We start from the raw sequence: 16,554 nt of genomic DNA on the forward strand, positions 1-16,554 counted from the left end.
GTTCACCTTTGTCATCACAGGAATAAATTACATTTTAAAACATATTAATATAGTTGTTTTAAATAGTAATAATATTTCACAATATTATATCAAATAAACACAACCTCGTTGAGCATAACAGAAAATCTTACTGACCCCAATCTTTTGAATGATAGTGTAAATGTAAATATTTCTAGTGCTCTGAGGGATTAAGTAGCCAATCAGAACTCACAAAGTTAACATACATACATAATATCTATATTTAATGGCTTGGGCACAGACCACAAATACACTAATAATAGAGAGGTGCATATTGTAGACATATAACAAAAAAAGTTGCTTTATCACCAACCAATATGATTTAACATAGTTTTTTTTATTGTTTTTGTATTGCCTGCACTGAGAGAACCTTCAAAATGCAAAACAGACGTTGTTGTTCCCTGACTACAAAGATCACAATGGAGTCTGAATGGAGTTTTTCATTTGTCCATGTGAGAGTGTGACTGGTGTCACTAGTCCATGCAAGGCTGTAAAAGACAAACAGAATAGACATGAGTCTGTCAAATTTGCACACTCCACAACTATTCATGTGTGTACGTAAAGTCACAATCCCTAAGGTAGTATTGGGTAGATGAAAAGAGCAGGCGAGAGGAGTTTGTGTGTAAATACATGCATGTCACGTGCCATTACCATGCAGATGGGGACACCTGAAGCTTCTGCCGTTGAGGACTGCAGCTTCAGAACTGGAGCAAATGCACTTTTTTGCTTCACTACAGACATGCATGAAAGAAAAGGAGACAAGGAAGGTTTAAAATGAACATCTAAAACCATGAATATATATATATATATATATATTTGTCTTCAGGATTACTGTAAATAATTGATTATGATCATTATGCAATCTGACCATGATTCAATCTGATAATATCTTGATTTATAATTATTTTGGAAATGTGTCTATAATATATATATATGGATTTTTACAACAGAAAATCATAAAAAAATTTATTTTGTGTTAGTATAATTGGGTTAATTATAAGTGCTAATTACATTTTGAGCTGTGCAGCATTCATAATTTAAATGCAAGGAAGTGGATTCAAAATTAACTTAAATTTAGCTAAATTCATAATTCAACTGTAATGAACTTTGAATGTTGACTTTTCGAAAAAAAAAAAAAAACAATAAAAAAAAAAAACACGGGTTAAAATTTCTTAATTACAGACAGTTACAGACAGAGAGAAAGCTGTGTTCTTACCGATGTAGTGTTGTGTGTCCGCTGTGGAACTGTCTGAGAATGGCTGTGTGGCCACAGAGAAGTTTGACACAGAAGGGCGTGTGTTTGTTTGTGTGTGCCCAGCCAAGGACGGGTGTGTGTTTGAGTGTGTGTGTCTTGGCATGTTGGAGTGAGAGTGTGAATGTGTGTGTGTATTCATGCACGTATTGGTATTGTTGAATTCAGACTGCTGGGATGTGCTGCCTGCAATGAAGCCAATGTTTGAACTTCGACTGAAACCCACTGAAAGAGACATTGAGAGACATTCATTCATTAACACGCTGTTGTGGGGCATATGTACCATACTCAAATGCATTTATACAACATACCTCGTTCTACATCTGGTGAAATTTCTGTGGTCACAGGTAACTGTGCATCAAAAGAGTTTACACCCATCATTCCGTGTGAATTTGTGTGGGACGGGTTTCGTGGGATGGCGTGGAGCACCTCTGCTATATCGGATGCACGCTTCAGAATAATCTCCTATTGTCAGACACATATAGAAGCACAGAAATTACATCACTTCCCACTCTGGATTTCAGCAGCAAATGGTACTGTATATTGGGATAGCAAGCCTGAGTACAAATCTAAATGTTATGTTGACCTGGTTGTTGTGAGGCATTCCATAAAACATCTCTAAGAGATCAGCAGCTCTCTTCAGTAAGACCTCCTGTCAATCAAAATAATTTTTAATTGTATTTTGAAATGTCAAATAAAATAATGAGCACAGAAAAGATTCTCTTTTGGACAGTTAAATTTATTAGACATGCTATTTTATGACTTAAAATCAAATTCAAAATTTAAAACAGGACCTAGAACAATTAAAATGGACAACACAGAATTTAGGAAGAAATCATCTCAGCATTTCTGGCTCACTTTTGGTAGTCTATCCATATCGCCTGGATGATGAGGAATCACCTTCTGCAGGCGCTGGAACCCGTAGTCAATGGTTGGCTCATTTAAAGCTTGAAAGTGAAACACTTTCCAAAGTTAAATTGTAATGTACCAGCCAGCAACAACAAATTAGATTGTCTGAGCTTCAAAAAAAAAGGCATTATATAACTGGGGGAAAAAAAATCAAGTATCTGCTTTTCCGATATTCTTAAAAAAATGGAAAGTATTCTACGGTATAACTATGGTTACAGTAAATTGCAAAATTTTAGAGTTTTTCCAAACTCTATAATTCTTACCAGTGTAAATAAAGCGTCCTGGAGGTCCCCTGCAGAATTGCTTGGATTTGTAGGACAGTGTAACTTCTACAACACCAGGGATATGACGAGGTGGAGTCTGCACACGAATCGCATGTGGTGTAATCACCTACAACAAAAAGGAAAAATTCATCACCCTCTCAGGAAGTAGAAATTTAGATTAACTTCACCATCACCTACACATCTCTCTCTGTGGAGAGAGTACATCATGATTTGAAAATATGAAGCAAAATTACTGAAGGCATATATATTGGCAACAATGTATTTCACACCTTCCAAAATTTGCAAAGCTCTGTGGGAAATCTGTGGTGAAGGATGTCCAAAAAATGAACAAATGGAACAAGGAAGCTAAAAATGAAACAAAAAAGTATTTATAGTCATTCTTTGTTTGGCAACAGAGATTGAGACTATTACACACCTCACACCAGACCATAACTGTTCCAAAAACCACTTGTAGACCATCAAAGAACTGATCTCCAATAATAATCACTGAGGCTCCTCCTGACGTCCAACCTTCACTCGGACTGATGGCCTTGATGCAGGGGATCTCAGCTAAATTAACACACAAATATTCACTCAATTCCCTGAGTAAGGGTATTACACTTCAGAGATAGGCCTACATAAACTACAGCAAATTTATGCTAAAAGAAAATACCAAACAAACAAACAAACAAAAATATTTTATAATCTTCTTCTACTGTATATTTATTATAATTTGAACAAACAGTCAGTAACCACACTGATTTGAATTGCATAGTTGGTTGTGTGCGTTTGATTTTGAAATGAATCATTAGTAATCATACAATTATTAGAAGCACGTTTGTAATTACTGTACCTTCAATCAGCTCAAATCTTCTTGGTCTTCTGCCATGCTTTGAATTGTTATGGACAAATATATTATCTGAAATGGCTAGAATGTGGCCCTTAACAGAGGCTGTGGTAGAGACCAGCACCTGCAAAGCACAGGATATTTTACTAGTAGTAGTGCAGGAAATGTTGGGCACAAAAGGACAGTGTTGGCTACATTTATAGATTTTACTATTGCACTTCTAAAGTGTAATTCAGTACTGTAAGGGACAGCCTTTTCATTAAATATTTCATGCTGATTAAACAGATCCAATATCAGACACATTAATAGACATCAGTGATATTAATATACAGAATGACCTTGTGTGTGTACCTGGAAACGACGCGTGTCTCGTGGGTTCCCAGCATTTTTCAGGCAATTCTGATTACATTTGAGAAAAAATTTCAGGAAGAACCTATGCAATAAATAGAAAACATGCAAACATGTGAAGGTATTTGTGGATCAGGGAATAGAGAAAAAGAGTCACTGAGAGAATGATGTAAGAAGATGAAAATATTAGAAACTGAGAATTGGAGAGATGAAAGAGTACAATCAGTCGGTCTGAAAGCTGACAAATCCCAATTTCTGTACGTAATATCTTTATAAGTAATAACAATAAACTTTTTCTTGCCTTTATTTGTACTTACACATATTATAGTACATACATACATTTCTTTATTCATTTATAATCTTACAGAATGCAGCTGAATGTCCTACCGATCAATAATGATGGGGTCTGATGGTGTTTCGTTCCTGTTTCCACAACTTTTCTTATCACAACATCGGCTGGAAATTCACATATATAGATTAACACAATTATCACTGCATCAACTGTAAAAAAAAATAAACCTGCATATTATAATTACAGCAAATAAACACTAATTTGTGCGACTATTTTATGACTATGTGTTTGTTTGCATGAGATTGCATAAGTTAAGTGTGTGCTTTAGTTACCTGCACATTATCTCATGAGTGAGAAGAACACGACACATTTCAGGGTTTTTATCCTGACCTTCAAACACAATTGCCTGAAAGAGTCATAGTAATATAGGCAAACAGCAGGTTAATGTTATGAAGAAGAAAATATATAAATGTATCATGTCAGTATTTACATGTATTTCAGAGAAAAAATCATCTGAGCTCTGTATAGATCCATTATATATCATTCACATTATCACTTCGGAGTTATGATTTATTTGTATTTAATCATATATTCTTCAATGAAGTGATCTTTTAGTGCTAACACACATAACATATTCTTGCAAATAATATTAAAGTGTATAAACAATTTTACCTGTTTGGTCTCAGAGTCTATCAAACGGATGTATAGATCTTGCTCTGTTCTGACACCTAAAAGACAGAAAAATTAATAACAAAGCATCAATACTGAACATCATACAAAGGACAGTTGTATTTTCAAATGAAGTGTATTTCTTAAAGTAGAATATTCTAAAGAAGTCCTTTATACACTTTATACAGTACTCACCATTGTTGTACAGTAAAAGGAGTTTGTAATGGATTCCATTGTTTGTTTTTTCACTTACTGGCTCCTAAATCGAAGAAATGAATAAACAAATATGCTTTTCTTTGCATGGCTTCATCATTTCTAATTTCCAAATTCTTTGTTTCATACATATCTCCTCACCTTCTCCTTTTCAACAAAGTCCACAAACGCAGTGTTCTCTATCTCCACAGACTGACCCTGACTATCATATAAAGCCAACACAAAGTGAAAGAAGTTTGACTTGCGCAGGGTGGCAGGCGGCTGTTTCTCGAAGTGCACCCGGGCAAGACCAACACCTCTGCTGGAAACAGAGAAGCTAATTATTTACAGGTTAAAATAAAATCTTTTGCACAAATGTGCAATATGATATGTAATATATGTAATACAGAATGCATGATATTTAATACAGAATACATTATATATATATATAATAGCATATTGTGCTTTAAATAATAATAGTATATAATAAGTAATATAGTATAAGTAATAGTAATATAGTAATATATATATATATATATATATATATATATGTGTGTGTGTGTGTGTGTGTGTGTGTGTTATATTAAGCACCTTTACTATGTACTAACACTGAAATAAATAATTTGATACAATGCATTTATTGTGTAGCCTACGTTTTACATCATACTTAAATTGAAAAAAAAATGCCTGCATGTAATGACATTAGTAAGCAATTTCTGTAGTTACATCTATAATTTAAATTTTTATCCCTTAACACAACCTTAAACTTCACCTACAAACTTGTTCCTAATCATAACTTTATCCCTCCTCAGTAGCAATAAATAAGCTTATTCAAATCTTTCCATAAGGACACATAAATCAAATTCTGTACCCTTGCTTTCTCCATCTTACAGATAAACACACATAAGAAATGGGCAGGATATGATGAGATGCATCTGTTTACCTCTGAGCAGAAAGGTTCGTCTCTGAGTGGAGCCAGGGACGAGCTGACCCCAGAGCAGCCCTGACCTCCTGCTTCATGACTCCCGCGCTGCTTCTCAGTCCACAGGGATGCGAGAAAACAGCTGACAACAAAGTTCCTTCTCCCTCAAGACTGCAGTCTAACAAACCGCATGAGACTATGAGTTGGTTAGGTGTAATAGTGTGTTGTATGGGCGTGGCTGTGACGCACAGGGACGTAAATCAGTCAGAGTCAAGCTGTAAGAACTTCGAAAGATATAAACCGCGTGCAGCATCCCTAAGAAGACGTGGGATGACACCAAGTTCTTTCATACTTCATTAAGCACCTGCTGCTGATGGCCATGGATGAATTTTTTTATTTTTTTTTACATTTATTATTATTTGTAATGTATTACTGAACATTTTCAAATAACCCTTTGACATAATGTATCAACCGCTTTTTTTTTTTTTTTTTTGTTAAATAGGCCTACTAAACATCTAATAACAGGATAGTCAAGTGAATAACATTTTCAAAATGTAATTAGTCAAGTCAATAATACAAATAATTCTTTATAATTTTCTTACGTTTCGTTTTGAAACACTTTCGAACATAACGATCATTTTTAATGCTGAACAGGGAATAATTTTTGTATGTGCGAAATAAGTGCACAAACGCCTGCAGGTTTCTTATAAAATGTTCACACTTTAGAAAGGCATTAATGAAACCTGCTGTTAAAAATGTCAAATAATCAAGTCCTCAGTTTCACTTATTTCACTTATTCAGTAAGCTATGGGGTTAAACAAAATAAATAAATACATAGGCCTACGTGAAAAGGACAGCAGATAAGAAAAGAAAAACATAGACATAGAATCAGCTCCAAACAATATTCCAAAATAATTTATATAAAAATGATTTAATCAAATGTTGCTTTAGCTAGAGTCATGAGTCATTCTGTACATGTAATTTGATTATTAATATATGTCTTAACCGTGTTCGCTTATCATTAAGCAGAATTTCTTCTTTAGGCACGTTTAGTTGTGTGTTTGCTATGCTGTATATGCAGGGGCGCAACTGCACATTTGCCGAGGGGTATGCAAGATCAGTGTTGGCGCCCCCCTGTATTCTAGTAGCCCCTAAAACAAACTCCGGCAGAAAAGTTTATATATAGGACTATTATTCAATTGCCTCAAAGTTATTCATATTTTTGCACATTTTTATATAAAATGAGAACACTGTAAGTAAAATTTACTTTAAAGAATGTCTGCATTTTTTCTTTCCTTCATTTTTACTTATAGAGATAATTCATGGCAAAGTGGCCATGCTAAGTTGAAGATTTCTGCCAGAAAAACAAATAGGCTACTGTTAAAATGAATGTCATGATTTCTACTATGACCACTAGATGGCAGCAGAAGATCATTTATTGTCTCATTTACCATTTCCACTTTGTAATATGGTTCTTTTCACATGTTTTGCTAATGGATTTATATTTAGACACAAATATAGCATTTAAAAATGTTGTATTGAAGTCTGAAGTAGCAAGAGCTTTCATCTCATCAAACCTACTTGAATCACAGATGGCCTATTTTGAAATCAAAACGGCAATTTTCAGTGAGAGGTGGCTTGTATTGTTTACAATCTTCTCCGTTTCTCTCAAATGTAAATCAAATGCACATTCACAAACGTGTTTTTTTTTTTTTTTTTTGAGCAATTGAGATACTCATAAATGAACTAATATTTGCCTTCTTAGGCAGTGGAGGTTTTCATAGGGGTGGCCAGTCTGTGGTGGCACAGAAATCTTCATTATTTCAATATTGAAATGTCTATAGCCTATTTGACTACACTGGACTGTTAGTGTCTAAAACACAACTGAATACAATTAATTTGTATGTAATTGTAATTGAGAAGTTGGGAATTTGATCAGGTAATTTAGTGAATATTTCCATTTTTGTATTATTTTTGTATTACCTCCAGGTATTTATTTTAATAAAAGGGCTAACTACCATTTAGTCATTTTGCAGACGCTTTATAACTCTAGGTTTATTGCTCAGTCAGCTTGGTTCTGGGTCTCAACACCTCAAAAGCTTGTTCTCCATCATTGCCCAGGCCTACTCATGGATGAGACATGTAGATAGTTCAAAGTTTATTCAACCTTCACTGAATTTTATATAGTCAATGAACTCTGAAAAAAAAAAAAACAGTCATTGTTTAACACTATTAGTTGTCAAAATGAATTAATTGCAACAGTTTTGTCAGACCTAAATCGAGCTCTGTACAAAGGAAAATAAAAAAGTTTCCAATCTGCAATAATGTGTAAAAGGGCGGAAGTCAACAACACATAAATGTCAGAATGTAAAATGTTTATTTTATGCATTTAAATATCATTTCATTATCGTACTTTACAAATTACAAAGTAAAACTGCTCACATTTAGCCTACCTGTGCATTAAATTACAAATAAAAAATTACATAGGCTATCATACTGTGATCTCGAATTAAAGAATATTTCAGTACATGCATTTGAGAGACTTTCTTAAATGTGATGCATGTATACATGCATGCACAGTTTTGTAGCTTTAATCGCAATTTTGGTAATTTCATGATTTAACTGACAATGTGTGCTCGTATAGCTTCGTGTGCGGGTTATTTATGATGAAGTTATAGAGCGTGCGCCTCATTCGCGTACAGTTAAAGAGCGTGCACTGTGAGCACTAAAACCTCTGACAGAACAGGAAAGTTTGTTTTACTGACATAACATCTCATCAGACAGCAGTTCACTGTTGCTCTACTGAAGCTCATTTGACACCTGTACTTTTCCGCGCTCGTTTGACTCGCGCCCGGTGCTGAGGGCAAGCTGAAGTGCGCGTCTGAAAAATCTCCTGTTTGTTGCGGTCGTAAGGAGATACGGCGGTTCATCGTCTTAATAAGTTTATAATAAATACATTTTTGAACTCATTAAAAATGCACAAAAAAAAAAAAACGTTAAATAAACATTATTTCTAACAACTAAGCTTTTGATTATTTATGACGTTTTATTAAATAAGATTTTCACATAATGATTTCGGCAAAATGGCCAGCCTATGATGAAATCGATGCTGCCATTAATCATATTGTCCGAAAATGTCTATAACTCTAATTTTGTTAGTTTGGTACGTATTAAATAAAGTTATAAGAAGTGTCAACTCCAACCAAAAAACAAGCAGAAAGAGCCACACCGCCACCTGCTGTTACAAAAACGCCAATACACAATTTGAGACTAGAGAGATTGGTGGCAAATTAAACATGGTTAATGTTCTGTTTAAAAAATTCTTCCTGTACCTAAAATATGTTTGCTTATTATTAGTAGTAATACATAACATCTCGCTAAATACTGATGAATAAGAAGTGTCTTCTTTTTTTTTCTTGGTTGGATGGATGCAAAAAATGTGAAAGCATTTCTTTTTTTTCAGCAAAAATGAATTTCAAGATTACTATTTTGGCAGCAGGATTTATTAGTTTTCCATAGCATGTCACATTAGAATAAATGACAGAATATGTATTTATATGCCTCAGAAATTTCTGTCAAACATAGATTTGTATTTTTCAAGAGTAATGATTCAAAATGTTTTTAAAAAGCAGGTCATCTGAAGGACTACAATGTGACCTGGTCAGTAAAATAATCTTCATGCTCAAGTATTTAAAGTAACAAACATTTTAGTTCCAATCAAAAAAAAAGAGATGAAATCTATTAGGCATATTTCCTAATATAGAACTGGGTTAATCTTTTTTTAACTCTGTGCCAAATTCCCCACAGGAGAACCAAAGAAAAAATAATGCTGTGAGTTTCCATCTCTCATCATATTTTCACAGTGTCCTCTTACACAGTCTTGCATTTCTCCTGGAGGAAAACTAAAGGGCTCCAGGCTGTCAGGTTCTTTCTAGAGACACTGACACACAGCATACACACACACACACACTCATGTACTATGACTCAGATAACAGAGCACTGAGTGGAAAGGCGTCGTCCAATACAGATCCTGCAGAGAAGGATTAAAAATAGTCAAACTGTGAGCAAAAGAGTGGCAAACATAAAGTCAGACTTTATAAGTGAAAAAGTGTCTCACCCCAACCCAACCATAAGGATGTGTGTCAAAACTAGAGAGGGTATCAGTAACTTCAACAAGTTTGTGTTAATTTCCTTGTCATTTTTGTCTGTGTTTTTGCTGCACATTCTGTTCCGTTTTGGTCGTTTAATAATAAATGCTGCTGGTGGTACATTCTCTGGTCGGCTGGGCCAGTCACAGATCCTTGCGACAGCCTCAGCTTCCTGTTTGCTTTCTGCTACAACTTCCCCCTGGAACAGAAAGAGCAAAACCTCAAAATAAAATCTGATCTTTTAGTAATCAAAGAAGATTTTGTTGAGATTTAGAGAAATTTAGTAATTTAGTATTACATAACTTGCTCATCAATCCTTTGTCTTGAATGGGTGCCTTCAGAATGAGAGTACAAGCTGATAAAAACATCATAATTAATCCACATGACTCAAATCCATCAATTAACATAGGGTATAGTGAAATGCTGCGTGTTTTTAAGAAACAAAGCCATTATTAAGGCACTTTAAGGCATTCTGTTGCATCTGCCCAAAATACGTGTCCATAATCCATAATAACATTTCCTCCAGTGAAGAAGTCCATCCTCTGTTGTCATCAAAATCCAGAGATATATATATTTTGGACTGTTTTCACTTTAAATGGTCCTTGAATTGTGCATACGTTTCTCCTGATCAGAAAAGGCAATGTTTCACTGGAGAAAGCAATATCGTGGATAGAGGACTCGTAGTTTAGTAGGAAGCAATGTTTCTTACAGACACGCAGCTTTTTGCTTCACAAGATGCTAATTGATGGACTGGAGTTGTGTGGATTACTTGTGGATTATTGTGAAGTTTTTATTTGCTATTTGAGATAATGTCATTCTGATGGCACCCATTCAATGAGCAAGTGAAGAAATGCTAAATTTCTTCAAATGTGTTCTAACGAAGAAACAAACTCATCCACAATTTGGATGACCTGATAGTGGGTAAATTTTCATTTTTGGACAAGCCCATTATTCCTGCCTATGAATATTGTGGAAGGGTATTTATATTTTAATAAATGCAAACCTGTGCAAGAAAAACTTTTTTTTTTACCTGTGCACTGGAGTGTGTGTTGAAGGAGGCTGCACTGATGAGTGGAGGTGTCTGGACACGTTGAGGACTAGGAGAAAACAAAATCACAACAGCCAATGTGATTAGAATGATCACACACACCCTTTTAAAATTCTTGCATGTACACATGAAGCGGATTTTACACACCTGCTACAGTGAGAACTTGTCCGTGAACTACTACTGGATTCCCGTTGTGCTTCCAGAAGCATTTTTTCCAGGTCTGTGATATCAGACAGGGCTGGTGTGCCCTCACTATGTTCACTGCATGAATCAAAGTGGAGCTCTACCCATGAGTCTGGTGGAGAAAGGTACATGAGAATATTTAAAAATAAATAAATAAAAATAAAAAACGGCGAATGTTTGAGTAGAAGGTCTTTCAGATTGAGCTTTACAAACAACAACACATACTTTACTACACTTAGTGTAACAGAAACTGAACCAAAAAGGGGTGTTAGTCCATATTTCCAATATAATCCGTGAAAAAAAAGGGGTCATCGTAAATGTCTCTTGTCCTTCAACAAACAATTGGACCAACAAAAATAGAACAAGTGTTTGTTTTAGCAAATAAGTTGCTGACTTGGCAGATTTGAACACAAAGTTCTGCTTTCTAGAGATTTATAAAAAGATAACAGGGCGTAAATAATTTATTGTTACTATTGTTACTATTAATTCTCTTATTTTTTTCTTTAGTTGTCGATGTAGGTAACTTATTTAATCGAGAAAGATTGTGTAACTCACCATGCAGACTTTCTTCCTGAGGCACAAGTTTTTGCGTTGACATCGCTGTTCCCTGGAATTTCAAATACGTTTTAAAATGTAGTGTGTCCTAAATTTTGTTTGTTTGCGAACAAAAGACGAAAAACTAAAGGTTGCTCGACCTGAGAAACATACGGGACACTATCGCGCTCCTGGAAAACACTGACGAAATCTTTTGTTTACAGACAGACACCGAGCTCTTATTGGTCAGTCCGCAGACCAATCATCTCAACCCTACTCTGGCGCGAGCACGCTGTGTTTTTGGAAATACAATAAAATATACTGATGTTGTTGTACTCTCTCCCTCTCAAGATTCAAGTGGCTTCATTAGCATGGTAATTAAATAAGTCTGATAAAATAATAACAATGCGAAGGGAAAGGAAAAAGAGTACATAATGATTTGTCATATAATATAACGTGAATTGTATGGTCAAAACACAAACTGTCTGTTTAAATAAATTTATATTATTTTAAAATAGTTTTGTATATGTATAAAGTTTCAATAAAATGTTCCAAAAGATTTTTCTGAATGCCTTCGTCTGACAAATTCACATTTCGCATTCAGATGTTTTATTATTTTATTTTATTTTATTGTTTTTGCCTTTACTCTCCGCAAGAGCACGGCACGGCAGCAACACCGCGACAACTTTAATCACGCGAGACTGTGTCGTCACATCCGGGAAAAGGGCGAAACGACGATAGTGAGAGACGGTACAAACGTAAAAGGAACGGTGTTCTTTTCACGAAAATATAGTTGTTCATGGGATACTTAAACACCGTAATTGATCTGGTTTTCATATAAATATTATACTAGGAATATTGAAAGGTAAGACGCATGTTAAAAGGATGATCCGGTTATCTTGTGTTTACAAATAAAAACATGTCTTCTGTCGAGCGCGAGGCCTTGTGCTCCATTTATACATCAGTCGCTGATCTGCGTTTAACTTGAGTCGAAACAAAGATTTGCGAGACTCGCTGCTAATTCTGTATTAAATTAAGTAAACATGTAAAATGAAAATGAGCAAATAAATGCGTATGTTTGTTTAAATGTGAAATATTTATGGGTTTTTTTTCTAGGTGTAACGTTATATCACAAGTAAACATCCCAGCATATTGTAACATTTATATTTTAAAAAGTTAACAGTATTTCAAAAACTTATTTTAAGTCGGATTCAGATCGAAAAACATTTGGGAATCCTGATCTAGAGAACTGTAGGTTATTAGGAATTTTGTGCTGGTGCTGTATATTATATATTGAAGAGTTCCAATGCAAAAACCTCTAAAGGCCATCTTGGTCAAAAATGAGATAACGATACTGAGTGAATGCTCTCCACACATAGTATATGTTCATCAAGTACTTTCACTTCAAATGTGCTAAATCCCAGCCTGAACCCATTCAGAAGTACCAGTACTTACATAGAAACCTATACATAGTAGCCAGAAAAAAATGCTAATTTTAAAGAAAAACGTCAGATGTACTTAGAGGCTTTTGCATCTGAACTTTTCATATATATATATATATATATAAGAGAGGGTGGGTGTTTTGAGGCCTGTATTTACTTGTCACTTGAAAAAATATTTTTGGGTTTTTATTTTTCAGATGTCTGAAGAGTTGGTAAAGCAGTTGAGCAATTATAAAGCTCAGCTGCAGCAGGTGGAAGCGGCGCTCTCTACAGATCAAGATAATGAAGATCTGCTTAAACTGCAGAAGGACCTCCAGGTTTGGGGCACAATTATTCACTGCTTTTTGTGAGGCATTACTACAGTAGAGAACAATTGTGAAGTTTATATGCATCTTTATACACTTACTGGTATAATGTATTTGTTCTTTTGTATGTGTTTGCATTGTTGAAACTTTCAGGGGTCTGCCATGTTTTTCAGGGTCTGGTTTTTGTCACTTATGGTGCTTTTCCACTACATGGTACGGTTCAGTACGGCTTACTTTTGGGGGTTTTCCACTGGGTACAGTACCTGGTACTTTTTTTAGTACCAAGTCGGCCTAGGTTCCAAGCGAACCGTACCGTTACCAAAACGTGATGTGTAAACTCATCACTGCCTGTGTCATTGAACTTGCGGCATGAGACACAACAGACCCACTAGGTTTAAATCAACAGCCAGCAAAGGATCGAACGCAACTGTTTTGAATGAGCGCACCTTTCTTTTAACAACCAAAAAATGGCTGTTTCGTTGTCTGTTGAGGAAGTACAGACTGTCCTCTCGTTGATAGCCAAGGAGTGGATCCGAGAGCGTGATGGAGTGACGCGGAATTAAAAAAGTTTTTCAGGAGTCACGGCAGTAGAGGCGGCGCAACTATAACGACACGTGAATAATCCCGCCCACTCTAAAGCGGTACTAAACTGCAGTGGAAACGCAATCCGAGCCGAACTGAGCCGTGCCGCTCTGAACCATGCCGAGTCATACCACGCAGTGGAAAAGCGCCATTAGGCTGATGCCTGATAGCTTCTGACAAGATGAAAAGTACCTTTCTATGTAAGTATATTCATCAAATCACTGCTGTTATGTGTCACTATAGGAGGTGATTGAGTTGACAAAAGACCTGTTGACATCACAGCCGGTGGAGGGTGCAACCAGCACCAAAAGCTCGGAGGCAGTCGCTCCCACTCGCAGCTGGAGGGTCGGAGACCATTGCATGGCCACCTGGACCCAGGATGGACAGTGAGTATCACACACAAACACACATTGCTGGGAGGTATATTGATATTATTTATTGAGTATTAGGTGGGATTGTGGTCGGCTGCATTTGGAGGAGGGATTTGTGTGTATATCCGTACTCACCTGATTACAGTGCTGTGTGATTGGCAGGGTGTATGAAGCGGAAATTGAAGAGATTGACACTGAGAACGGCACGGCAGCAGTCACCTTCGCTGGCTATGGTAATGCAGAGGTGTTGCCGCTTCATGTGCTTAAACCAGTGGAGGAAGGCAGGAGCAGAGAAGAGGACGGGGGAAAGCCCAAATCCAAGTAAGTAGATGTTGAAATGACTTTTAGGTCAGTTTTGATATAAAATCTAAAAAGTTCAACACATCTTTATAATGTATTGTATGATTTAAAGGCTATAAATAAGCACAGTTGCTACAATAAATTGAGATATAAGTAAAGAAATACTTTTAATATTTGTTGATTTGATGGTCATGGTAAGATAAATGATCTCCAAAACTATTTCTTTTTAAATGTATTAACTATAATTAACTATTAAAAGTAAAAGACATACCAGTATAAAGTATTTAAAGACTAATATTTCGGTATGTAGTATTGTTCTGTTTTATTTGTTTTATGAAAAATGTGTGTGTATTTTCTTTTTCCAAAAAAGTCTAGTGTTAATTTTATCACACTGGATTAAAGATTACTGACTTTGCTCTCACTGTGTGTAATAACTTCTCAAAGCATTGATTCCCCTTGTGAATTGTGGTGTTCCTATTCAAAAATGATCAGCCTACAAATAGTTGTGTATAAATTTCTAGGTATACTATATTATTACCAAATATTAGATTCAATGTTTCTATTAACTCGTTTTCTTTCAATTAGCGCAGGTTTTGTATTTGTTTTTGGAACTGATTTTTCATTGGCTTCATTGATCTGAGCTTATGCACATCAGTTTTTCAGTGATATTTTTCAAAATTATTCACACACATTGCTTTTTGTCTTCTCAACTAAGGTGCATAATCTCAGATCAATGAGATTAATCAGTTCCAAAAGCAATACAAAACCTGGGCTAATTGAAAGAAATCAAGTTGACCAAGTTTTAATCCAAGATTTGCTGGTAACATAGCTAATAAATCTCTCATTATGCTATTTATGAAAGGCCAGTGTTATAGACATTAATGCACTTCAAGTGTTTGTGCTTGCATATGTCTGAATAATTCTGTTTTTTTTTTTTTTTTCATTGTGTGTTTTCTCTTAGGAAAGAGCTGCTGGCAGAGCAGAGGGAATATAAGAAGAAAAAGGCCCAGAAAAAGGTGCAGCGCATGAAGGAGCTGGAGCAGGAGAGAGAAGATCAGAAGTCCAAATGGCAGCAGTTTAACAATAAAGCCTATTCCAAGAATAAAAAAGGACAGGTGCGTATGAGAGAAACAGAAAAACTGACTGATCTTGCTGTTTTTTTTTTAACCCTGCCATCATGCTCAAGTTGTATGATCATCTTCTCCAGGTGAAGAGGAGTATATTTGCATCTCCAGAGAGTGTGAATGGAAAAGTTGGCGTTGGCACATGTGGTATTGCAGATAAACCCATGACCCAGTACAATGACACTTCAAAATATAACGTCAGGCACCTAATGCCCCAGTGATCTCCCTTGTGTTCTGTCTGTTCCCATCTGTTATCACCGAACATGAAAATGAATCGAACTGAAACCCACTTAGAAATCATAAACGGATCTAATTGGACATGAAATAAATATAGTAACACATTTCCCTCCTTGTTTTATTTCTAGTACTAGTGGGTGTTTATTCTGTGGATGTTGGAGCTGTTCTGTACTGAACGGGTCTTTGAATGTTGTAAATGATAAAACATCAGTCCTCAGTGAAGCACAGCTCCTGGTTAGTTTTTACAGGGTTTTTTCCTCATGCTCTCAGGACCAGGTCTCTGCAGGAGCTGCTGAGGATGGGAACTCTGCTCTATAGTTTTTATAATGTGTTGAACAAACATAAATGGAAAGCACTGGTCTCCCTCATGCATAGTGGAGTAAGGGAGGACTGGTGTCATTGAACAGATTAAGCAATTTTTTGTTTTGCTCTCTCCACCTCTGTCTAATAAGCATTCTGCTGCAGTCCATTTGTTGTTACATATGCTTTTCAGTTTTGTATATTTACATATTTGAGAGAAATAAATGTTGATTTGTTGACATTTCTATAACAATTTGTGATTTATTTT

General features: G+C 35.6%; 3 protein-coding genes across 5 annotated transcripts; 1 reads left to right on the plus strand and 2 right to left on the minus strand.

Annotated features, from left to right (window-relative positions):
* Window positions 1-364: 364 nt before the first annotated feature.
* ebf3b (EBF transcription factor 3b) lies at window positions 365-6,552 on the minus strand. Of its 3 annotated transcripts, none has more exons than XM_058749097.1 (16): window positions 5,734-6,552; window positions 4,953-5,112; window positions 4,794-4,857; window positions 4,602-4,657; window positions 4,262-4,335; window positions 4,025-4,093; window positions 3,641-3,722; window positions 3,296-3,413; window positions 2,879-3,012; window positions 2,443-2,569; window positions 2,129-2,217; window positions 1,857-1,922; window positions 1,582-1,735; window positions 1,417-1,495; window positions 670-749; window positions 365-506 (listed from the first exon to the last, which is right to left on the minus strand). In XM_058749097.1, the coding sequence occupies exons 1-16, from the start codon at window positions 5,808-5,810 to the stop codon at window positions 433-435; spliced, it is 1,503 nt and encodes a 500-aa protein (XP_058605080.1). In that variant the 5' UTR covers window positions 5,811-6,552; the 3' UTR covers window positions 365-432. The 3 variants fall into 3 exon arrangements, with proteins under 3 accessions (XP_058605080.1, XP_058605079.1, XP_058605078.1); XM_058749096.1 differs by having other exon boundaries at window positions 1,235-1,495; window positions 4,953-5,109; window positions 5,734-6,550; XM_058749095.1 differs by having other exon boundaries at window positions 1,235-1,495; window positions 5,734-6,549.
* Window positions 6,553-9,079: 2,527 nt separating this feature from the next.
* Window positions 9,080-11,846, minus strand: bnip4 (BCL2 interacting protein 4). Its single transcript, XM_058749374.1, has 5 exons — window positions 11,647-11,846; window positions 11,056-11,203; window positions 10,891-10,957; window positions 9,830-10,059; window positions 9,080-9,742 (listed from the first exon to the last, which is right to left on the minus strand). The coding sequence occupies exons 1-5, from the start codon at window positions 11,687-11,689 to the stop codon at window positions 9,697-9,699; spliced, it is 534 nt and encodes a 177-aa protein (XP_058605357.1). The 5' UTR covers window positions 11,690-11,846; the 3' UTR covers window positions 9,080-9,696.
* A 475-nt stretch (window positions 11,847-12,321) lies between these two features.
* Window positions 12,322-16,527, plus strand: smndc1 (survival motor neuron domain containing 1). Its single transcript, XM_058749809.1, has 6 exons — window positions 12,322-12,490; window positions 13,265-13,384; window positions 14,198-14,340; window positions 14,488-14,646; window positions 15,587-15,740; window positions 15,833-16,527. The coding sequence occupies exons 2-6, from the start codon at window positions 13,265-13,267 to the stop codon at window positions 15,968-15,970; spliced, it is 714 nt and encodes a 237-aa protein (XP_058605792.1). The 5' UTR covers window positions 12,322-12,490; the 3' UTR covers window positions 15,971-16,527.
* The last annotated feature ends 27 nt before the right edge of the window (window positions 16,528-16,554 follow it).

This window comes from Onychostoma macrolepis, chromosome 17 (assembly GCF_012432095.1).
Source record: "Onychostoma macrolepis isolate SWU-2019 chromosome 17, ASM1243209v1, whole genome shotgun sequence".
Taxonomy (NCBI): domain Eukaryota; kingdom Metazoa; phylum Chordata; class Actinopteri; order Cypriniformes; family Cyprinidae; genus Onychostoma; species Onychostoma macrolepis.